The sequence below is a fragment of the Sciurus vulgaris genome (genome assembly GCF_902686455.1).
Source record: "Sciurus vulgaris genome assembly, chromosome: 8".
NCBI classification, from domain to species: domain Eukaryota; kingdom Metazoa; phylum Chordata; class Mammalia; order Rodentia; family Sciuridae; genus Sciurus; species Sciurus vulgaris.
In genome coordinates, this window is record NC_136468.1 from 25,169,067 (window position 1) to 25,194,287 (window position 25,221).

The following is a 25,221-nucleotide window of genomic DNA, read 5'->3' on the forward strand; positions in this document are numbered from 1 at the left end:
TAATATAAAAGAACCCAAATGCAGTGGGGCGCAGTGGAAAACATGTAATTCTGGTTACTCATCAGGCTGAGGCAGGAGGATTACAAATTTGAGGCCAGCCTCGACAACTTAGTGAGACCTGTCTCCTAATGAAAAATTAAAAGAGTTCAAATGTAACTCAGTAGTAGCAAACCCTTCAGTTCAGTCCCCAGTACTTGGGGAGTGACAGGGGAGAATGCAATTGCTTCTGTGCTTGACTTCTGTCTTGTCTACCAGATGGGATTAGGATGGGATAGGCTGGATAGGGCTCTAGCTGCTAGTGTCTCTGGAAACCTGAGGTTGGTGGTAGCCACTCAGATCAGGATGGGGCCTGGCATTGGCTTTCTTTGGACTGGCTGCCAGGCTGCTTTCTTGTGGCTTCCCAAGCCAGGCCACTAGTGGAAGTTTAGAGGGATTCCAAGTACACTGGGTTGGGCACCATGACCACAAATGGGAGAGTGAGCATCCCAAAAAAGACGCTTGCCCTTTAGTGATGCTGGTCAGTGGGGGGAATGACTAGTGTGCAGTACTTTCACAGAAGCCGTTCTTGACATGGAACCCAGGTGGAGTCAGTAGAAGTTGTGGGTGGCCTTGAGTGAGTCCCTGGAGGGGATGACTGCCATGCTCTTTGGGCTGGTGAAGACCTTCCTAGCCCCTCAAAAGGCTATAATCACATAGGGGGTTGGGGGCTAGGCCACAGAGCTTCTTTATAGAGGAGATCAGTGGATGTTCCACTTCCAAGACATGCACAGGATATATCACTATATATTTTTAAAAATACGTATCTTGGAGATTTTTCCATATTAAAAGTACAATTTTGAGGCTGTGGATATAGCTTAGTTGGTAGAGTGCTTGCCTCACATGCACAAGGTCCTGGGTTCTAATCCCCAGCACCACAAAAAAAAAAAAAAGTATAATTTTTTTTTTAAAGACAGTTCTAATCTAGGTGTGGTGGCACACCCCTGAAATCCCAGCGACTTGAGAGGCTGAGGCAAGAAGCTTGCAAGTTTGAGACCAGCCTGGTAATTTAGCAAGACCCTGTCTCAGAATCAAAAAGTATCAGAGATATAGCTCAGTGATAAAATGTCCCTGGGTTCCATCCCTGGTGCTAAATAAGTAAATAAATAAATAATTCAAAAGAAACATATTTGCTGGGCAAAGTAGAGGCAGGACCTTCACAAGTTCAAGACCAGCTTCAGTAACTTGGTAAGACCCTAAGCAACTTATTGAGACCCCTCTCAAAAATAAAATGGGCTGAGGATGTAGCTCAATGGTAAAGAGCCTTGCCTAGTAGGCTTTTGACCCTGGGTTTAATCCCCAGCACCACCCTTCCACCCCCCCCCCCCCCCCCCCCCCCCCAAAAAAAAAAGAAGAAAAAAAAAAAAAAAAAACCAGAGGAAAGGAAAGAAAACAAACAAAAAATTCAAATATCACTGGAGGTGCTTGAAAAGTATATCTCCTTTATATCTCTATTCCCCACATTTACCAATTCACACCTCTAACTTGTAAGTTTACCAGTTTGCCCAAGGTAAATAGTTTTAGTTTTGTCTTTTGATTCTGCCCTTGTTTTTTTTTTTTTTTGTTTTTTTTTTTTTTTGTAACTGGGATTGAATCCAGGGGTGCTTAACTACTGTGCTACATCCCTAGCCCTTTTTATTATTATTTTTGAGGCAGAGTCTCACAAAGTTCCTGAGGCTGGCCTTGAACTTGTGATTCTCCTATCTCAGCCTCTGGAGTCACTGGGATTATAGGGTTGTGCCAAAGTGCCTGGCAGTGAAATGTCAACTTTTAAGAAGATAGAAATGTTTAAGTCAAAAATACAGGTAACAGCTTGGTGCACCATCACATCCGTTTGATCCTATCAACTTAGGGTACTGAGGCAGGAGGATCTCAAGTTCAAGGTCAGCCTGGGCAATTTATTAGCAATATCCTATCTCAAAATGAAAAAGAATTATTTATATATATATGTATGTATGTACTGGGGATTGAACTCAGGGGTGCTTTACTAGTGAGCCACATCCCTAGCCCTTTTTAAATTTTATTTTTGAGATGTGGTTTTGTTAAGTTGTCAAGACTGACCTTGAACCTGTGATCCTCCTGTCTTAGCCTCTTAAGTAGCTGGGATTATAGGCATGCACCACTGTGCTGAGCTTGAAATAAAATTTTAAAAAAGGTCTAGGAATGTAGCCCAGAGGCAGAATACTCCTTGGTTTAATCCCTAGTACTGGGGGGCAAGAGGCAGAGTTAATTGTGGGTTGAGGGTATAACTGAGTGTAATTTCAACTTCTAAATAGCTGGAATTACAAGCATATACCATGGTGCCTGGCCCACAGTGAACTTTTTACAAGGGTCCTGACCTAGTGTCTTAACAGATTTTACTAGGGAGAAAGACTTCATACTAGTTTAATTTAATTGGCAATATATAGGGTTTGGTTTTGTTGTTATTTTGTTTTTTTAAACATAGATGCAGAAAATGACACAGTACAAATATACAGTTTGGTGAATTACTATATATGGATGTCCTTATAGCCACAACACAGGTCAAGAAATAGCACTTACTGGCCTTTCCTAAGGTCTTCCTTGTGCCCTATTTGACTTGACTTCTTTCTTCTTCTTAAAAGTAACTGTTGTTTTTTGTTTGTTTGTTGTCCTTCCTTCCTTCTTTCCTTCCTTCCTTCCTTCCTTCCTTCCAAGGGATTGAATCCAGGATTGCTTAATCACTGAGACACATCCCCAACCCTTATTTTTTATTTTGAAACAAGGTCTTGCTAGGTTGCCTAGGACCTTGCCTAAATTGCTGAGGCTGAGTTTGAACTTTCGATCCTCCTATCTTGGTCTCCTGATCTGCTGGGATTAGAGGTGTGCGCTTTTGTGCCTAGTCCATTCTTCTTTTATAGTAATGTTTTATTTTTGTTTCTTTATAGTTTTTTCAACAGGTAGACATTCTCACACTTTGTGGTAGAGTCTTGCCATTTTTATTATTACTTTAAATATGCTTTTTGAGTGTCTTTTAATCTGTAGATTCTCTTTGTAGATTGTTTTTCTGTTGAGGAGGCTGGCCCGTTTGACCTCTGCGGGTTTCCAGGTCTGGATTTTGTTGATTGTGTAATCATAATGCTAGATTAATCTACTGTGTAAATTGACCATTTATGTCCGTGGGTTTTTGCATCTGAGAATTCAACCAACAACAGATCAAAAATATTCGTAAAGAAATATTGTGTCTGTACTGAACGTGTATTGACTTTTTTCATGTCATTATGTCCTAAACAATACATTACAGCAGTTGTTTACATATCATTTATACTGTTACATGTTGCAAATAATCTATTGCCGATTATATGTGACTTATGAGTGACAAGTGTAGATATGTCTGTTATATGCAAGTTCTGTATCATTTTGTATCAGAGTCTTGAGCATCTGCAGATTTTGGTATCTGAGGGGTTCCTGAAACCAGTCCCCCAAGGGTACTAAAGGATATCTGTATACTGGCTGCTGGATCTAGAGGCTTGATGAGAGACAGTCAGATTTAATCTTGTCATTTTCATTAGGAGGCACATATCTGGTTGTCTGTTCTGATTATCTTCTACTGTGAAACACCCCCAAAATTTAGTGAGTTAAAAACCATTTTATTTTATCTCATAAGTTTGTAGGTCAGGAATTTGATCAAAGTTTAGTAGTTTATGATTATGCTCTTTGAGGCATCCATTTGGTGGTTGGCCTGGTCTATGAAGGTTCTACGACAGTTTCATACACATGTCTGACACTGTGATTGGAATTCCATAGGATGCTGAACCCAGCTGGTCCTCACTCACTTTCCAGGTAGTCTTTAGGGCCTTTTCATATTCTTTCCAGCAGGGTAGTAAGGAATTCTTATGTGGCAGTTCTCTCCTTAGAGTAATGTGGAGGATACCAAGGCAAAAGTCCCAAAGCTGCTTTTGATCTAACTTTGCAAGTCCCAGAATGTTGCTTCAGCCACTGTTTGTGGGTTGCAAAATAGTAACAGTATATTCTAAATATCTTTTCTTTTTTTCTTATTTGATAGACTACTTCTATAAAGTATTCCTTGTCTACCATTAGGTTATTAAAAGTATGGTTTATATAGGAAAGGCAGAATAAATGCTGGATTTCCCCCTTGTAAGATACTGAGTTTATATCTAATTATAATGGTCACCATGTCTCTCCATGTGATAATTTAAATCCCTTGCTGAAGCCTGTTGGTCCTGTTTGTTGGCCAGTTCCTCCTAAGTACTTTTGAAATGACTCTCAGTAGGTAGCTTCCTTGCTTTCTAGTGTCACAAATTGTATCATAGGCTCATTCTTTCTTGCTTCCTTCTTCAGACCTTGAATCTGCTATTCCTTCAAGAAGGAATAGTTTCTTTTAGTGGGAAATTGAATTTAAAGACCCCAACATGAGCACTAGGGATGCACTTGTGATTGGGTAGGATAGTATATTTAGGGTTTTCAGTGAATAGAGTAGGGAGTTTAATATATTGTATATATGAAATTAAAATACAGATTATATATATTGGCATGTACATGCATATGTGTGCATGTATCTGAATGGAAAAGTAGGTATATAAATAATAGGCATATAGATAATATTCATTTAAAGATAATACCTTATGAATTCATACAGATATTTCCTACCCCACCGCCATGCTTTTTTTTTTTTTTTTGGTGGGGCGTGCTAGGGATTGAACAACTAGGGTCTCATACCTGCTAAGCCCATATTCTACCACCAAGCAATACACCAAGTCCCATATAGATATTTCTGATTCAAATTCAGCATAACATGATTTTTATCTGAAAGCCCTTCTATATGACTTGTATATATTTTTCTTCCATTGTAAAATCCAGATTCTCAAAGACACAGAGGGTGGTAGAAATAGAATATCCCATAATTATTCAGTTACTTTATACCATTAGAATTCAATGCCTGATGCCTCAGATTAACCATACTAGTACTACTACCACCATCACCAGTCATCTACACACTGAAAACAGTTCTGTTTGTTTAATTTTGGTACTGGATATTGAACCTACGGTGCTTAAGCACTGAGCTACATCTCCAACCTTTTTTTATTTTCTATTTGGAGACAGGCTTTCACTAAGTTGCCAGAGATCCTTGCTATTTGCTGAGACTGGCCTTGAACTTGTGATCCTTGTGCCTCAGCCTTCTGAGTTGCTGGGATTGTAGGCATGTGCCACTGTGCCCAGCAGTTAAATTAATTTTTGCATCTACCCTCTTTTTCTCCTCATTCTCTTTTTAAAAATTTTTGTTGGTGTATTAAAATTGTACATCATAGTGGAATTCATTGCTGCATTTGTATATGCACACAACATGGTTTCATCAATCTCATTCCCCAGCACTTTCCTTTCCCCCTCATTCTTTAATAGTTATGCTATAAACTGTCAGGGCATGCCAACAATATATACCTCTTCTCTTCCGGTCCCATCCTGTCCTTTCTCTCTCCTCCCCTCCCCTCTTCTCCTTTCTCTTCTTTCTTTTTTTCCCTTAGCAGTGCTAGAGATTGTACCCAGCAACAGTAGGTAAACACTCTACCACTGAACTACATCCCCAGTCCCACCCACTTCTCTTTCTTTTGGGTCTTCATTTACTTTTAGTTGTCCTTAAACTCAATGTGTAATATTCACCATCAGTCCTTATGTTGATGACAAACTCTGTAGTTACTATGATTTTCTGAAGTTCTTTATTTTACAAGATTTTTTAAGAAGGACTCATGGGAATAATAATCTTTGAATTTTTGCATGTAAGAGTTTGTGACTTTCACCAGATTTTGACTGAACATCTTTGTCAGATTTTCTTAGTATCTTCAGTGCATTCTTCCATTTTCTTTTTTCAATTGGGAATTGAACCCAGGGGTGTTTCATCACTAAGCTATATTCCCAGCCCTTTTTGTTTTTTTTATTTTGAAGCAGGGTCTTGGCTAAGTTGCCCAGTGTGGCTCTGAACCTGGTATCTGAGGGGTTCCTGGAACCATTCCCCAAGTAACTGGGATTACAGACATGTACCACTAACTGTTCTTTTCTTCTCTTTTTGGTTAAACACAGCTTTGCTTTTTACTTATCTGCTGTGTTTGGTCATGCTTATAAAATTCCTCCTAATTTAGTTTTTATGTCTGAAGTGATTTTTTTCTTTAATTTCTCATTTTTTTCCCTGAGTGTTTATCTCATTTCTGAAAATTTCCTTTCCATTTGTGCTATTTTATATCTTATATCATTTTCTTAATGTCTTTTAGCGCATTTTGAAATAGTAACCTAGTTTTTCTGGTCTTCATTCCTTGTAGGAGTTGTTTTCTGCTCGTTTCTCCTTTTTGTTCCCACAGCAGTATATGTCATTTGACTTTTGTTGCTTATTTTTTGTGCAGTTAGTTTTTCTGAACATGTAGAATAATCTTGATTAAGTATAATATTTCCAACTTCATAGGGCTTCCTTTTCTGTTATTTTTAGGGTAGGAGTTAAAATATGGTGGCTTGATTTCTGAGATTTCCTTTGTTCCCCTTTGTTTTTCTTCCTTCATCTCAAACTTCTGTATAATTTTGATTATTCTCTTTACAGTAATTTCTTCTTGGTTTGGGTCACTTTCCTGACTCTTCAGTTTGTAGGTTTTATAAAGACTAGATTGTTCATTCCCTTTTAAATCTTTTCTAGGTCTCTTCCATTCACCTGCCATTGGATTTGGTAGAAACACTTTCATTTTCAACTGCAATGCTCAAATTGGCTCTCTGTACTTCCCAATGAATACCCTGTTGGCTCCTGAATCCAGTAGATACTCTGTTGTTTGACTCTGCTTCTGTTCTAACTGAAGCTGAAACTACAAAAGTCTTATAGATATCACTGGCTGGTTTCCATCCACTTAAATTTTGGGGTTCTTTAAGGTAACTTTGGAGATGACAGCTAGTACTTAGTTTTGAAATATTTTTTGCTGTCTAATTTGCTCTGTTTGAGAATATTTGTAGAGATTCCAAAGCTTCATAGACTCTTTTTGCTATTTAAAAAATGAGTTTGGGGGAAAATAAGTATATTTTGATGCATATTAAATCATAGATATGCTTGTGTTACTAGTTAGATAATGAATGGCTAAATATATTGTGGCTTGAAAAAGTTTTACCTGAGGAAGGACAATTGTTGTTAACAGTGAAATATCAATGCATTTAAACATTTGTTGAGTATTTTGTTCTAAGGGATTAAAAAAAAATGCCCCAAAATTAATAAAATAGCTGTGTCTTGAAGGAAGTTAATGCTTCATGTTTACTTTCCACCCGTTTATGTGATTAAAAGCTAAATTTTATGTTTGTAAACCTGGAGTTGTGGAATTCAGGGGCTGTTTTCAATTTACTTTAGGAATTTGCACTGCCTGTTTATTCTGCCCATTTCTGATTTTGACTTGCTTCTTATCTCTCTTTGGAAAGATCTTGAAGAATGTATTACTTGTGAAGTGCTCTATATTCATAAGAAATTGACTAGAAAAGCCATATGATCTTCATAGTTGGCTCTGTTCCCACGTTGAGATTGAAAATTTTTTCAGTCTATATTGTCAGTTGGTTTTAGCCCTCTCCTATGAAGAGGCATTTGTGTTGAATTTGGATTAGAATTTATCAGCCGGCAATTAATTGCCGCCTGTGCTGCATGATTTATTTCCTAAAGTTATCTTTAAAATAGGACTCCCTTTTATAATTTGTGAGTAGATATTAGAAACCAAATTCTTTACTTTTGTTCTTTATATTCTATAGATAAACTTATTTTATTCTGTGAGATAATTACTGAGCAACACATATAACATTTTGCCAAATGTAAATACACCAGAAAATAATTGAAGTGTATGAAATATTTACTTCGGGCAATATTTTTTTCTGCTGTTTTTCAGGCACTAAAGTTTGAAATGTAGGCATATTGAGACCAATAGGAAATATATTTCCTTTTTTATAGGTATACTAACAAAACAGCTTCCAGACTCATTTTTCAGAGTGAGCAAAACTTGTTTATGTGGAAAAAGAGAAGCAGCAGCCAACCTATAGGTAGGGTTAGAAGTTACATAGTGACATTTTAGTTGTAGTAGAAACTTTTAGGACATTTTCTTCATATGCTCCCCCCTGCACTGTTAATCTCATCAGCAAGATTATATTTGCTGATTCAGTTGATAGCTTTCATGTTTTAGAATTCAGAGATCTTAGACAATTTTTGTTGAATAGGGCCTACAACAATGTAGTTTGAAATATTGGCTGAATTAGTGGGTAATTAGTTTGTCAGATTTTTCTTTGGTTATACTTTTGTCTAAATATATTTACATATGTATTAAAGTTGTATGACATTAAAATTATTTAGAAAAGTAGTTTTCTTTTTTGTGGGAGTGGGTGGGTACTGGAGATATAACCCAGGGGCAATTTACCATTGAGTTACATCCCCAGCCTTTTTATTTTTGAGGTAGGGTCTCACTAAATTTCTTAGGGCCTTGCTAAGTTGCTGAGGCTGACCTTGAACTGGCTATTCTGAGCTGCTAGAATTACAGGCATGTGCAACCATACCTGACAGAAAAGTAATTTTCTTAAAGGTATCTTTATCTGATTTGCTTTCAGGTTCATGCCTGGGAGATTTCTGATCAGTTGTTACAGATCCGACAGGATGTGGAATCATGCTATTTTGCTGCACAGACCATGAAGATGAAGATTCAGACCTCATTTTATGAGCTCCCTACAGACTCTCATGCCTCCTTAAGGGACTCATTGCTAACCCATATCCAGAACTTGAAAGACTTATCACCTGTCATTGTAACACAGGTAAATCCTGTGATTCTCATTAGGGAAATTTGTAAAGCCATTTGGATTTATGAAGTTTATTTTGATTATCATTGTTGATCTGTGTGAGGTAATGTTAAATTTATTATAGAGGTATTGGTAAAGTCTTATAAAAATGACAGTTTCAGTCTTTTGCATTAGTCTTGGAGTTCATTAGGTTTCAAACTAACTTAAATACTCGAAGTGGGGAAGTTGAATGTGTTTTCATAGGTATTCATGTGCCCTGTGCTGTTAAAATTGCAGATGATAAAAAAAAAAATTCTGTACTATGCTGGTTCCGAGGTGTACAGAGTTATTACCTTTTTAAAGGATCCTTTCTGGGCTGGTTGGCTCATGCATAAATTGATTAACTTGAGCATTTGGTGTTGACCTGCATGTCTCCCAACCCTGCCCCCACCCCCTTTAGATAGGGAAATACATTAGGAAAGAAAACTAGAAGCTTCTGTGAATACATGCTCCCATGTTTTCTCTGCCTGATGTAAAAGTGCCCCTTAAGAGGAGGTTTTTTTGCCTAAGGCTTCAAGATGAGAAGTGGAAAAAGAAGGGAAATGGCAGGCTGTTACTTGAGGACTCAGTCAAATATCTGACTTTTTTCTATAGCTTTGGCCCTTTGGGAAAGTATAATTTATTTGCCCATGAAGTACTGTGGTATTGCCAAATAAAAGTAAGTATTGATATATTGTAAAGAAAATCTATAGTCTACATTTTTTACTTTTGTTGTTTTTGTGTAGTTTTGTTTTTAATTTTAAATTTTATTTATTGTGGTGTTAGGGATTGAACCCAGGGCCTCATACTTGGCAAGCATGGTACCTCAGAGCTACAGCTCCAGTTTTAAACTTTTAAAGACTAATCTTTAATTTCAAGAATTCGCAGCTAGGCTTAAGAAGTACTGTGTATATGTGTGTGTATATATGTGTACATATATATGTATATATACACACACACACATATCCATATATGTGTGTGTATATATGTATATTTATTTATTTGGGTTGGGGGAGAAGGAAGGTGTCAGCCTTGTCATATTATCTGGAAGAAATTTAATCAGTGTTTTCCAGTTAACATTAATGGTAATTCTGTTTCTATTCATTGTTCTTTAATCTCTCTTCTTCAGCTGGCTTTAGCAATAGCAGACCTTGCCCTACAGATGCCTTCTTGGAAGGGTTGTGTACAGACATTGGTGGAAAAGTAAGTAATTTGTATTGATAATATATTAGCATTAGGAATTATCATTAAGCTACACAAAGATATTTGTTGGCCGTAGCTAGACATTTGATTATTTCCCTGAACTGGTAACATAGTTATATATTATTAATCTTTGTTAAATTGAAGAAAATCATTTAAAATTTAAACTACAGAAATAGATCATGTAGGATATAAAAGACTCATAATTTACACTGACATTATCTTTTTCTCCTTGAATCAACTGTAGCAAAGTCTTTCATTGCCTTGTAGATTACTCCCACTAACAGACATATTAGCAGTTTTGTAAAAATAGTTCAGTGCTTTAGATTGTATTAAACTGAAGGTTGCCTTGAATATATATTATTACTAATTGAGGTTTGTTTCATGTTTGTCAAGAGAGACCTTGTTATTTTTAGACATTTGGAGCCTACTACTTTGTTTTGTTTTGTGTTTTTTTGGTACCAGGGATTGAACCCAGGGGCACTTAACCACTGAGCCACATCCCCAGCCCTTTTTATTTTTTATTTTAAGACAGGGTCTTGCTAAGTTGCTTAGGGCCTCACTAAGCCTACTATTTTGGGTAAAATATTTCCTCATGGATCTTGTCAAGATAATCTTTTTTTTTTTTTTTTTTTTTGGCAAGGCTCAAACTTATTCCGTGCAAATGCTAGGCAAGCACTCTTTATACTGAACTATATCCCCAGACACAGATAATCTTGATATCTGGTTGCATTTGATTGGGAAATTATTTGAACAAAGTGGATATCCTTTTTACCTCCAAATAGCGTATATCATGAAAGCCCTTACGTGGATAATTTATTTATTCAGGAAAATTTTTATAATGTGAAATAACACATGCTCCTTGATAAAAATTATAACAGTATAGAAATTTTCAAAGCACAAATAAACGCTGTCCTTTTATCCTATCCTATATTTTTTAAGTAACCATAGTTAATGATTGGCCACATAGGCCTTGGCATTTAAATATATATATATTTTAATATGTTCTTGTGTATTTGCTCAGCTGTATTTAATGTTTCATATGTTTTGTTTAATACATTGTGATCATCTTTTCATGGTATAATGTATATTACTTTCTTTGTTAATGGCTAAGTATGTTCTATTGTCTGATTATCAAAACCCTTTTTATTCTAATTATGGAGGACATTTGTATCCCCCCCCTTTTTTGCTATTATAAGTATGCTGCAGTGCACATCTTTACATACTTATCTTTGCCTGTATATGTGAATTTTTTCATGAAACATAAATCACTAAAAGTGAATATGCTGAGTCAAAGACTATGCAGCTTGAAATTTTGATTGGAAGGTCTTTCTAGATACCTTTCCAAAAGATTGTATCTTTTCCCCTTAACAGTAATAGGAATGCTGCTTTTCTTGGTATGGTCTATTCTGATGGCTATTATCTTTTATTTTCTGGCTTTCAATAACTTGTGATAAATCTTCCCCCTTTTCTTTTCTAGATATAGCAATGATGTAACTTCTCTGCCATTTTTGCTGGAGATCCTCACGGTGTTACCTGAAGAAGTACATAGTCGTTCCTTACGAATTGGAGCTAACAGGCGCACAGAAATTATAGAAGATTTGGCCTTCTACTCCAGTACAGTAGTATCTCTGTTGGTGAGTAAGTTTGGAATACTCATTTGCTGCCAAGGAACAGAAAATCATAAAGGTCATTTTGGAATCCAATCACATTTATTTATTTTGAAAAAAAATTTTTTTCTTTTGAAAATTTGATGGTAATAGTACTTTGGTGTTTATATAGCACTTTCAATTACAAAATACTTTCAGACGCTATGGTTCTTGCCAGGCATGGTGGTGCATGCCTATACTCCTAGTAACTTGGAGGCTAAGGCAGGAGGATCTCAAGTTTGAGGCTAGCCTCAGCAATTTAGTGAAAGCAACTTAGTGAGACCTTGTCTCAATATAAATTTTAAAAAGGACTGGGGATGTGACTCAGTGGTTAAGTGCCCCTGGTTACAATCCCCAGTATCAAACAACAACAAAAAAAACAAACAAAAATGAGAAACGATCTCTCTTGAGCTTCTACATAATCCTTTGAGGGTGATGTCTGTGTTCTATGAATGAGAATTGACTTTACAGTTATGCAGCTGTTAATTCAGAATTTTAACTCAGGCCTTCTGATTATATATCCCATGTTCTACTTTATGCTGCAAGTGGTGGGCTCTTGAAAAAGGACCATGCTTAGGAAGTATGCATAAACTTACTTTACTAAGGAAAAGTTTCTCTGATAAAGAAAAATTGAAATTTTGATAGGAAGGTAATTTTGATACCTTCAAATACCTTCAAATTTATCAAGATAAATTTTGATAGGAAGACTTTACTTGATCTTTGAGCAGTATTGCAATTATACATTAGATATTATCTCATTCTTTTTAATGGTATTAAATGTGATTATATCCCTTGTGATCATTTAGAATGTTAATGCTTTAGACCAGAGGTGGGTAAATTTAAGTTTCATGAGCTGACTGCCTGTTTTTGCAAATATTAGAACACAGCTAGGGCCATTTGGTTACATATTGTCAGTGTCCATTATTTTGGACTTTACCAGTAGAATTGAGCAGTTTTCAGAAACCATGTGACCTGCAAAGCCTAACATATTTATCCTTTGACCTTTTACTGGTTATCTAGCCCATATCTCATTTTTAGGTCTTTCTGATCCAATTTAATTTTCTCAATGATGTGGTTATAGGGGATTATTTTTCAGGGATTTGTTTCAGTGCTTCTGCAGCATTACAGATCTTTTTGTTTGAGAAAACAAAATTTTGTTAAAATTGTGGTCAGCTTGATGTTAGAAATTCATTGGGAAATTATTCTTTTAAGCTAAAAATGTGTAATTTTTCAGTTGACCATTTATTTTAAATAGCACTATAGAAAAAATTTAGAAAATATAGATAAGGCAATTACATTCAAATCATTTGGAGATCATAGCCTTCATTTTTGTTTATTTATTTATTTTGTGAACCCAGAACCTCATGCATATTCAGTCATATTTAGACAAGTGCTTTACCATTGAGCTGTTACTCCCAGCCCTCACAAGCCCCCCTTTCTTTTGAACTGTGTTCTCACTATGTTTCCCAAACTGTCCCTGAACTCCTGTGTTCAAACCAACCTCCTGTCTCCTTCTCCTCTTGAGGTATGCCACTGTGCCAACAACTGTTAACCCTTTAAAATGTTATTCTCTGGGCTGGGGTTGTGACTCAGTGGTAGAGAGCTTCCCTAGCATGTGTAGAGGCTCACTGGGTTAATTCTCAGCACCACATAAAACAATAAAGATATTGTGTCCACATACAACTAAAAATACTTTTTAAAAAAGTATCCCCTATGAACATTTGTATACATATAGTTTTTAACCCCAAATGAGGTTGTATTCTACCTGCTCTTCTATAACCTGGGTTTTTTTAGTCATCTAGCTTCAACTTTACATTTCAGTAAATTCTCATATCTAAATCTTTCAGACGATGCTCATATATCCTCAGTTGATTCTAAAATTTTCTTTACAGTGAAGATTTTGTAAATCAGTGTCTGGTATAGAAACGTCTTGTGAAGAAGACAGTCCCCCATCTTCTGCCTTTTTCAAAATAATATTATTTGTTGAAAAAATTGGAACAGTTTTTTAATAGTGTAACTTCTGCATTTTATGATTGCTTCGTTTGTTTTGTTTAGCTTCTTTTTCTACTACTTATTCCCTCGAATTCAAAATTAGATCTAAAGCAGCTCTTTTCAGTAAGGTTTCCTCAAAATAATTAATTCCTAATACCCTGAGTAATCCACTCTATGTAATGAGTTTTCTACTCTTCATTCATAATGGTACTGGCCATATACCATACTTAGGATAATTGAGGAAGTAGTCATTCTGATCCTTTTTTTAGGGTTTAATTCTTTCCCAGGATCCTAGCTGAGAAAAACAGAGAAGGTGTAATGGGTTAGTTTTAAGAAAGTTGAAACAGTTTTGGCTAGAATACATCATAGGTACTTTATTCTGCATCTTATTGACCACTGGATCAGGATGGTGACAGCCTGATTCTTCCACTTACAAAGTTTGCTTTCCTAGTCCAGGGTGGTGGCACAGGTCTATAATTCCAGTGACTTCAGAGGCAGAGGCAAGAGGATAAGTTTAAAGCCATCCTCAGCAACTTCACGAGGTCCTAAGCAACTTAGTGAGACCCTGTCTCAGAAACAAAAGGGCTGGGAATGTGACTTAGTGGTAAAACACTTGGGTTTAGTCCCTGGAACCAAAAAAAAAAAAAAAAAAAAAGGAAAGAAAAGTTTGCTTTCCCCACGTAATACGATTATAGCTTGTTATTTTATGAATGTCCAGCTTTTATCAGCCTTTTTTCCATTTTAAATTCCTGTTGGTGATCTTTAATCATTTTCATTATGGTTTACAAAATGATGTTTTGCTAATTCTTTCATTCCTTCTATTTGTATATAAGTTGACTTTCTTATGAATTTCTGCTAGAAAGATAGAATAAATCTTAATTTTAAAGTTTCCCACTTACAAAATAAGACTTTGTTTTCAAACTGCCTCAGATGTTACTTTTTTCCCTTGGACTTTTGTCAGGGTGGGGTGGAGTGCTGGGTTTGAACTGCAAGGTGCTGTACCACTGAGCTACATCCTGAGCCCTTTTATTAAATTTTTAAAAATTTTATGTATTAATTTTTTCTTGCTCGCACCTTTGGGGCTTAAACTTTGTCAAGGGACTCAATTGTCCTAGGCCTCACAATTGGTGCCTGACCTATAACAATCCAGCCCCAGGCCTTGTCCCCGTTGGTCCACTCCTTCCAGGCCTCTAGGATTCTTCGTGGCCCTACCTCTATGTGGAGGATTGAACTCCCAGCCTTGCCTTGCACATGGTGGGCAGGGGCTATACCCTGAACTAAACTTGTCCTCTCCTCCATCTGTGCTCTCCGGGCTTGGTTCTCTGCCATACTCCTTGGCCTTGGCTCCTCCCATGACCCACCTTTCGGGCTTGGTCATCATTCTCCAGCCATGCTTTCTGACCTGGCCTTGTGAGAGTAAGGGCATCCTCTCCTCCCCAAACTGTACCTTGGGTGCTTGGTTCTTATCCACCTTGCAGCCTTATCCTGCCCTAGCCACCCCATCCAGGAGGACTAATCCCTAGCAAGCCACCACCCTTCTCCAGATGATCCTGTTCCAGAACCCAGTCACATCCCTACCAAAGAAAAGTGGGATGTCTTGCTGCTAAGCTCCACAGGGAGTTAATTATTTTTATTTTTGAGCAGAGTCTCTCCAAGTTGCTGAGGTTATCCTTGAAATTACAATTCTCCTGCCTCAATCTCCCAAGTTGCTGGGTTTATAGGTGTGCACCACCATGCCCAGCTTGACTTTCTCTATGAAGTATTGTGGACTTATGGACTGTTGTTTATTTGAACAGGAATGCTTAATATAAAGAATTATTATTATTAATTTTAATGGGTTTACAGTAATGAGGAATTATTTAGTAAGAAGTAAAGTGAATTCTAAAGGATACAGAAATAAAGTATAGCTCTAGGGTTGAGATAGAGCTTCCAGATCAATAGAGATACCCTCTACTACCCAAAGCTGAGATCTAGACCTTCTTGGAGATGGCATGTGGTATAGAAGTCACTGGTGCTACATGCTCCTGGAAATCTGTTCTCTAGAATTTTCTGGTAATCTGCTTTCCAAAAAAGTTTTTCAGGTATTTTTTACTTTTGTTTTTCTTTGTTGTCTTTTGTGGTGTTGGGGATCAAACCCAGGACCTCACGTATGCTAGGCAAGCTCTCTACCACTGAGCAACATCCTACCCCTGTTTTCAGGTTTCTCATCAGATAGTTCTGCCATCTCACCGGAAGCACTCTGCTGCAAAAGTGTCTTCAGTGTGGGAAATCATGGGAAGCCCCTGGCCATTGTGCACTGAGGACACTGGAAAAACTGAGTGCTATAAGGATCTGGGACTGAAAAAGTTGTTCATTACTCTGGAGCCAGAGGGACTTTACTATAAAACCATTGGTAAGGCCAGGTATGGTGGCACATGCCTATAGTCCCCGCTACTCAGAAGGATGAGACAGGAGGATCACAAGTTCAAGGCCATACTGAATAACTTAGCAAGATTCTGTCTCAAAACACAATAAGAAGAGCTGGGGATATAACTCAGTGTAAAGTGGTCCTGGTTTCAAATCCCATATCAATAAGATAAAACAAAAAAACCAAAATGCATCGATGAGGATGAAGGGGAACCCTGGAGGAAGATACTGATCAATGTACTGCAAGAACTAAGTCCCAGGGAAGCTAGGAGTCTCACGCTGGAGAAGCTGCATATTGTGCAGAAGGTTATACATTTGGATCAGGAGCAAAACACTTTTTTCCTCCTGGTTTGTCTCTTCAATGTCCTCTACTAGCAAAACTTTAGTGCTGACACAGAAAAAAAAAAATATGTAAGATCCAGATCTATTTTCATAGGGAAGTCTAATAAGGTGAATTGGAGTTGGGAGGCACTAAATCTGTACCTGGCCACAGTTGTCCTCCATTTGACTAACTCAGCATCTATATGCACCCTTTTGTGCACATTTAATCTCCTGTAGAGTGACATAGTTCTTAGAAAAGGTGCAAAGCTACTCCATTGTTCATTTTATATAGCTATTCATAGGCTATAATTGATACATGGTTTCTTCTTCAGTGCTTTTTCTTTTTCATGCCTTGGTTAAAACCTCAGCTGGTTGGAATTCTTCACCTGCTGAAATAACTCAAACCTTCATTTCTGAAGGGTCTGCACCTCAAGTTATCCTGCTTTGTTGTTTTCCATTAACCTTTGCTGTTCGGCAGGGAAATTTGAGGAGTCCTGAAGAATTCCCTGGATTCCAGACTGAGTCTTTCTTGCTTCCATTATGTAGAAGCAACCCAATTTCTCTTTAGTACTTGGGATCAGTCAGTTCAACCTGTAGATTATCACCTTTTTCCCTTATAGCTTTAATGCCATAGGAAACCCATATTGTTTACTTGGTAGTCTCACCTTCCAGTTCATTGGGATCATTTTGGGTTTCCTGGTGAAAGCATTCCTTTCTTTACTAAGATCTCAAAATCACCAGTTTTTTGAGTTGCCCATTATTGTACTTCTTTGTTCTGATGTGAAGTCATTGATTAGCTATAATGCTTTGAGAAATATCATGACTGCTAGATAAGGCATTCTGTGAGACCATGGATGAAAAATGCTGACAGAAGCTTTTTTCGGCAGGGAAGGCAAATTCATATCCAGAATATGAGTCTACTTATGTGAGGACTGATCTCTGTTTCTTCCAGAATAGATGTTCCATATAATCAGTCTGGTCCCTGTGGGGGATGGTGCCATACTGGTCTCTCCTGTCAGCTGGTTAGATATTCAGTGGTAGTGTTAACCTTGGTAATTGGAAGTCCATGTTGTTGGTCCCATGCATGGTTTCTATCCCTGCCACTGTGGCTACTTTCTGTTCATAAGCCCATTGAGCAAGCCCTTGTCAGTTGGAACAGAGACTGACATCTGTAGAGTTGATTATTTTGTCCATCTAATCAGTGAGAGATTCTTCTATAGTAGATGGATACCTTTTGGAAAGATATATCTCTTCAATCTGTGCCAAGAGACATCAGTATGTTTCTTCCTCAGTCTTCTTGTTGCTAACCTACAATCCAGTTTCTTCCAAGTCCCTGACCATCTAACCCAACCATTGATGATTTTCCACGAGTAAGTATAAATTCATATTTCTGACTGTCGTTCACCCCAGACATGGTAGATAATCAACTGCTATACTCGAAGTTTACTAGAAGGATTTTTCTTTACCATTGCTTTTCACTAAAGCCCTTGAGTGACCTCTAATGCTATAGCTATCTACCTTCAGGTGATAACCAGCATATTATATGGATTCACCAATAAAAACAGGCTTGAGTAATTTTCTTCTTCAGGTATCTGGTCCTAAGTAACATGAATCAAGAGGCAAAAAGCAATAAAAGATGAATTGGTTTTAAAGGAGTTTCAGCCAACTGCCTGTGCATCTTACCTTTACCTTCCAGACCTTACTGAATTCAGTCTTTCATATGGTTAGGAGTTTGAGATTATCAGTTTCATTTGAGTCTAACCTTATGTCTCCATTTTGAGTTTCAGAATTGTATTCTTTACCAATCGTTTTCCTACCCTTGAGAGATTTGGCGAGACAGAATTCAACTGTTGTTGTAATGCAGTAAGCCACACAACTAAGTTTTATAGATGAGTTTCAGCGATATCAGCTCTGTAACTACAAGAAAAAAGAGCTGCTTTTAGATCTATCGTGGAAGCCTGCTCTTTTGGTTCTCAGACCGTGAGTTGAGCCGTGATTTAATGAACCTGACCTTGTCATTTTCTTTTTGTAAGCACTCAAGTGATCCTAAAAGAATCCAGGCCATCACAGTCCTTTATAATCAACCTTAGTTGAGGTGGTCTGAAAAATATATTGCTCTTGGTTATTGAGTTTTCAGATTCTGTCATGTAGCTTATCATATTATAGAACCCAGGGCATGAATTGTGTCCAAATTGCAAAGAAAAAATAGGTATTTGGCCTCTTAAAACCTTTCTCATTCAGTTTCCCCCATATTCTCCTTTAATGGTTATATTCTATCCTGTTTCTTAATAATAGTATATTTTTTATGATTTATGTGACCCATTTCTAAGCAGGGCGTTTTCTTCCTTTCTTTTTTTTTTTTTTTGAGGTGGGATTTTGCTGAGTTGCCCAAGCTGGCTCTGAACTCCTGGGTTTAAGTGAGCCTTTGGCCAAAGCTTCGTCAGTAGTTAGGACTACAGGCACATCCCGCCACACCAGGCAGTATTTAAGGTTTTCATAATACTCTTCTTGCTCTTACAGCTGAACTAAACCTGGCCTCAGTTTTTTCTCTCTCCATTCTCTATTTTCTTAATCCAAAATGTCAATTCTTACTTATCCTTGCTATATTTTTATTGATGAATTCTTCTGGGCTCTGTGTGGCATTTATCTTGCAGCTTTTGAGACCTCATTTTAAAAGACATGTATGTAGTAACATAGTACTCAAGAAAGTGAAAATACCTCTTAATTGGTATGTGGGTTTGATCTAATTAGCAGATTTTCTTTTTATACAAAGCAACTAGTCTTAGATGTAGGTATGGTTTTTTTTAATTGTTGTTGTTTCTTTTTTTTTTTTTTTTTTTTCCCAGAATTCATGTACAAGTAAGCCCTTGCATTTGTAAATAGGGTACCCTTGCATTTGTAAATAGGGTACCTTATTAAAACCTGAAGTCATTCAGGAAGAAGGCCTAGCAATTGTGTAATGAGTTTTCATCAAGGTCTTCAAAGATTCAAGAGGAAGAGACTGTGTGTATTGTTATATATCAGTGCTAAAAGAGGAACCACTCAGTGCCTCCAATTCATGTTAAGGAAATTTAATTACTCTTACTATTTGCTACTTTGGCAATATACTAGTTACTATCATTATATACTACTATATAATAATATTCTACCTAAGATCATTGCTGTATTCTGCCTACATTTTAGTTGTTTTTGAAATGTAGGAAGTTCTGGATTACTGATAGGATATTCTGTACATACAAGCAAATAGAGAAATTTGGGAGGTAGCAATAGTGTTGAAGTTAAAATCATAGGCTTTTGAAAGCAGACTTATTAACTTTGAGTCCTGCCTGTGCAGTATCATAATGAGCAAATTACTTATCTCCTCTGCCTCCATTTTCTCATCTATATAATTAGGATATAATACCTATTTCATTTTGTGGTGATTAAGCTAATAATATATGCAAAACTCTTAAAACTGCCTGGCACACAGTGAAGTCTCAGTAAATGTTATTATGATGGTCACTCTTTTTATTAGTTACTGTGTTCCTCTCCCCCTGAAATGTAACAGCAAGGAAGAGGCAGAAAAATAGAAGGAACCAAATATATTCATATCTTTATACTTCCTTTCTTTCTGTCTTCTTAGAAGAAAAGTTTGGTTAAAGAAAGTTTTTTAGCTCTCCAGACCTAAATCTCTTAAGTAGTATTATGTGGGAATGAAAGTGGTATATAGTCATATCCAAACCCCTCACTTCTCTTCATCTCTGCATACAACCTAGCACTTCTGGGAGGACAGTGATAAAAACAGTCATCTTTGGAGTATCTTGTGAGATAGATGAAACTCTGAATCTGGAGAATTTTCCTGTATAGTTTATATCTGCAATGTAAACATAAACACCAGAATCTTATTCTTTAGCTCATGGTTGTCATAGACTGAATTGAATCATTTCTTTCTTTTTTTTTTTTTTTCCTCCTTCAATTCAAACTAATAAGAAGCATGTAATCATTATTGCCTGATAATGCAAACAGGGCTATTTGGAAGTACATGCACCAGAATTGAGATCTGATTTGATAGCATGTTGTGGAATTCCACTGTCCCCTTATCCTGTGCCTCCTGAACCCCACTGCAGTTTTGATGTTTTTAACTCACTGCTTACCAGTTAATCTTGAAACATTCTTTATCTAGAAAAAGTTGCATTACACTTTACTTTGGTAGAAATATAACCCCAAGAACAGGTTGCTAAGAAAAAAATGGTGTTGAGTTTTGGTCTGACATCTGTGGCATCTGTTTTATGATATCCTACATATAGTAGTGTCACTTTCTGTGGAATGACATATTTACTAGAATATTCAGGTGCTGAAGCTGAAGCATTGGCTTTTCATGTAGGAATATATGTGGTATGTCTAGTTCACTTGTTCTATTAAAATCAGGTGTGTATATAGCTCAATCAGTGTTACTTTTAACACAATTATTAATAAAACTACATTAACAGGGAAGTAGGAACTAAGAAACCTAGTAAGTTATTTCTGAAAGAGCTCTGCTTTTGAAACATGTCTCTAATCTTTCTGTATCTCAGTTTCCCATTGAGAATTTAAATGGGGATTAAATGGCTTAGTGATGTTAAGAACAGTGGTACACACAACGCACTTTAAACTGTTAGCATTATTATTGTCCTCCCTCATTATGCTTGTAAGGTGATGGACATTATTTGTTTTAACTTTTTTTCCTTCTATTCAGATGACCTGTGTAGAAAAAGCCGGAACAGATGAGAAAATGCTTATGAAGGTCTTTCGCTGTTTGGGAAGTTGGTTTAACTTGGGAGTTTTGGACAGTAACTTCATGGCTAACAATAAGTTACTAGCACTGCTTTTTGAGGTTTTGGTAAGTAATAGCTCTATCATAGTGTTCCTACCACATTCACTTTTAGTCATCTGGGACATAACAGTGTTTCCAGATTTCTTCAAAGAGCCTGGAATGTATATTTTAGGAAAGTGGCAGTGTCCTTTCCTTGCTGTCAAGTACCAAATTGAAGGTATCGGTTTTAATACTCAGAATTTAGAATAGAATAAAGTAAGAGCAGTCTTAAATATAGATAAATTATTTGTATATTAAAATCCAAAAAAATTATTGGTCTCTTTTTTCTTACTACAGATATAATCATTAATGGTCATAGTGTTTTTGACATTATCATGACATAATTACCTGTATATCAAAAATTTAGGAAAAAAAAAAAACGGGAGAACCCAAAAATCATCCTTAGTGCATCCAGAGATAATTGTGGATCAGAGATTGACTTTGTAGTTTGAGGTAGTTTAGTTTTGTTTTAAAAGTTTCTAGTGGGGAAGGGAAGGGAGATGGGATTGGAAAAGACAGTATAATGAATCAGACATGACTTTTCTGTGTTCACATATGACTTCTTGACCAGTGTAACTCCACATCATGTACAACTACAAAAATAGGAAGTTATACTCCATGTATATATGATCTATGAAAATACAGTCTGTTGTCATGTATAGCTAAAAAGAACAAATTTAAAAATTTTTTCTAATTATAAATCCAGCATTGTGGCATCACCTGTAATCCCAGCTACTCAGGAAACTAAGGCAGGAGGATCATAATTTCAAGACAAACCTGGGCAACTTATTGAGGCTCGGTGTCTCGAAATAAAATGAAAAGGGCTGGAGATCTATTTTAGTGGTAGAGCACTTGCCTACTGTGTGAGACCCTGGGTTAAATCCCAAATACTCAAAACAAAAACAAAAAAACAAAGCAAAAAAATATGTAAGTTTGATTTCATACGAATGGAGGAAAGTCTAGAATATATATACTTCAGACTTAATAGTGGTGACTTCTGGGAATTGGGATATAGGTAAGGAAGATGCTCAGTAGTGTGCTAGGATTTTATTATCTACTCTACTGATCTCATGTCAGGACCCCACTGCCACTTAGAAATAGAATATTTCCATAGTCAGGGTCAAATATATTCTCATTTTTACGTATTATGTTGAGTGGTTGAAAATCATGCCACATTTTAGTTTGCTTTATAGTGAGACCAAACTTTCTTGTGTAACTTCCCCTCTATAGTTCTTCCTTTAAAAAACAAAAAACTTAAAGAAACAAACATGATATATACAAAAGAATAAATTTGAGTATTTACCTAACTTTTAATGCATGGTTATATAATGAATATCTTTGAACCATCATTCAATCTTAAGAATAAACTAATGAATAGTTTACATCTTAGTGCTCTCCTAACACTGCTTATTTAGCTTTTTCCCTCTTGGTGATTCTAAATGTCCTGGGTTTTTGTTATTAAAGAAAAACTAATATACCTTCACTAAATTTATCCAGCCTCTCATCTGTACTGTCTTAAATAGGAACCCTGCAGCTTCCCTTCTTGAACCTTCTGAACTGTTATAATTTGTATCAATTGTTCTTTAGATCAGCTTCCCAATGGTCACCTTTGGAGTTCCCTTTACTGTACTTTCTAGGTTGGATTAAATAATTTTTTAACTCCTCAAATAACTTCCTCAGAAAAGATGCACAGAAAGAAAGTAAAATCAGAGTTTTTGCATGCCCAAGAAATATTTTTGTTTTGTTTTCATACTTGATTGTATGTTTTGGCTAGGTATAGAATTCTAGATTCAGTATTATTTTCCTTCAGAATTTCAGCAACCTTGCTCTCGTTTTCTAGCATGCATCATTGTACAATGAATCAAAATGCAGTCTGTAAAATAAATAAATAAATAAATAGTTAAAAAAAAAATTGTTGGAGGACTCTTTTGATTTTTGCTCATAAGTTACCTCCTCCTTTCCTCCCAGTAAGTTTGAAGAACTGGTGTTTCATTTTGATATTCTGATTTCATAGTGATATGTTTGGAAGTTGTTGAGCCCTTTCACTTTTTGTAGTACTTGAATATCAGAAAGAATATGGAAAAGATTTCCAGAGATGATAATAGGGCAGAACACATGACATTCTGTTTGGAGGAACTGGAGACACATGGAGACTAGAAATTATGTGACTGTGACTGAGGTACAAAATGGCTGATTTGCTTGACATATAAGGAAATAGAAGCATTGAGAAGAGTGGTTGATGTTGTTTTATACAAGGCAACGACTACTAGGCTATTAGATATTTAAAGTACATTACATCTTTAGAAGGAAGCTATAATTGTTCTCCTGTTCCTTGTATTAAAACAATCATACTTCTTACTTTGCTGTTCCTGCTACCTTCTAGCAACAGGATAAGACCTCATCCAACCTACACGAAGCTGCTTCAGACTGTGTGTGCTCAGCTCTTTATGCCATTGAGAACGTGGAAACTAACTTGCCATTAGCCATGCAGCTTTTTCAGGGAGTCTTGACATTGGAGACTGCCTATCATATGGCTGTGGCACGTGAAGATTTAGACAAGTGAGTAATTATTGGAGCCCTGGATTTGCCTAAAGTTGGATGTTCTTTTATTTTTTACTTTTGTGGTGCTAAGGATTGAACCTGGAGCCTCACACATTAGGAGAGGAAGTACTGTATGATTAAACTTCATCCCTAGCACCACTGAGTCACTTTTCATTATTCATCTATCATTTGTGATTCTTAGTGGTTCTGTGTAAAAGCAGAGTATCCTAAAGATACTTTGATTCTCATACAAACTTAGAGTGGCAAGTTGGATGCAGAAGAGGTTGTAGAATTATTAGGTATGGAAAGTACTCATTTTTTTTGCACAAAGGTAAGCCTGTAAGAATTAGGGAAAAACTTTAAAATATCAAGTGTAATTTGATGATTTTTTTAAAAAAATGTTTTAGTAATTGAGAATTTGAACTGACTTATGAGTTCCTTGCATATCTGTGGAGAAGTAGAAAACCTAAGTAAAGGTAGCTACAATAGAGATTGTAATACAGCATAGCAAAGAATCACTACATGTGTCTTAAGCCGAGGAGTGAGTGTGTGTGTATATAAACCAATAACCAGATTTCTGACTTGCTACTCTCATTCTTCTTTTTTCTACAGAGTTCTGAATTACTGCCGTATTTTCACTGAACTATGTGAAACTTTTCTTGAAAAAATTGTTTGTACTCCAGGCCAAGGTCTTGGAGACCTACGAACTTTGGAACTGCTTCTTATATGTGCAGGGCATCCTCAATATGAGGTAATGTCTATAATGTGCTAAGACAATCATTCTTCAAGTTGTGTATTGCTTATTGTTTATATTCCATGGCCTCACCCCCACCTTATATTTTGAGAAAATATATTTTTATTTTTAATTTATGTGATATGGGAGTTTCCTCTATTGAAATTTTTCATTTGGATTTGGATTTGGATTTCTACTTTATATCCTTTTCTATTTTCTTACCTGGTTAGCTGTGTTGTCTATTGCAGGCCCCTCAAGAAACCTATTAGAAAGAAAGCTTATTGCCTTTCCACTGAGATTCCTTTTCAGCTGTGTTTATTCTCTAAAGCTTTACAGTTTAAAACTACATTGTTCATCAACTTTCCATTCCTGTAACAAAATACCTGAGATAATCAACTTTTACAAAAAGAAAAAGTTTACTTTAGCTCAGTTTTGGATGTTTTAGTCCATGTTTTGTTGGCCCTATTGCTTTGGGGGCCTGTAAATTATGACTGGTAGTATGAGTATGTGCAAAAGAGGGAGGAGGGCTGGGGGTCTCTACTTCTAGGGGCATGCCCTCAGTTACCCAGCTTTCTTTCATTGGACCCTTCCTCCTAAAGGTTCCACCACCTCCCAGTAGTGTCATGGAATGAATGGAGAACAAGCCTTCGTCTCTAAATCTTTGGGGGACATTCGAGATCCATACTATAACATACACTGAATCTTAACTGTATCTCTACATATCTTTG

General features: G+C 36.5%; 1 protein-coding gene across 1 annotated transcript in view; it reads left to right on the forward strand.

Annotated features, from left to right (window-relative positions):
• TNPO3 (transportin 3) overlaps positions 1-25,221 on the forward strand; it is a 78,885-nt gene that overhangs the window by 17,091 nt on the left and 36,573 nt on the right. The window contains exons 2-7 of the mRNA XM_079149820.1: positions 8,617-8,817; positions 9,950-10,023; positions 11,501-11,657; positions 21,103-21,246; positions 23,603-23,778; positions 24,373-24,511. Of these exons, the coding sequence (XP_079005946.1) occupies positions 8,617-8,817; positions 9,950-10,023; positions 11,501-11,657; positions 21,103-21,246; positions 23,603-23,778; positions 24,373-24,511 (891 nt within the window). The remainder of the gene's footprint in view (positions 1-8,616; positions 8,818-9,949; positions 10,024-11,500; positions 11,658-21,102; positions 21,247-23,602; positions 23,779-24,372; positions 24,512-25,221) is intronic.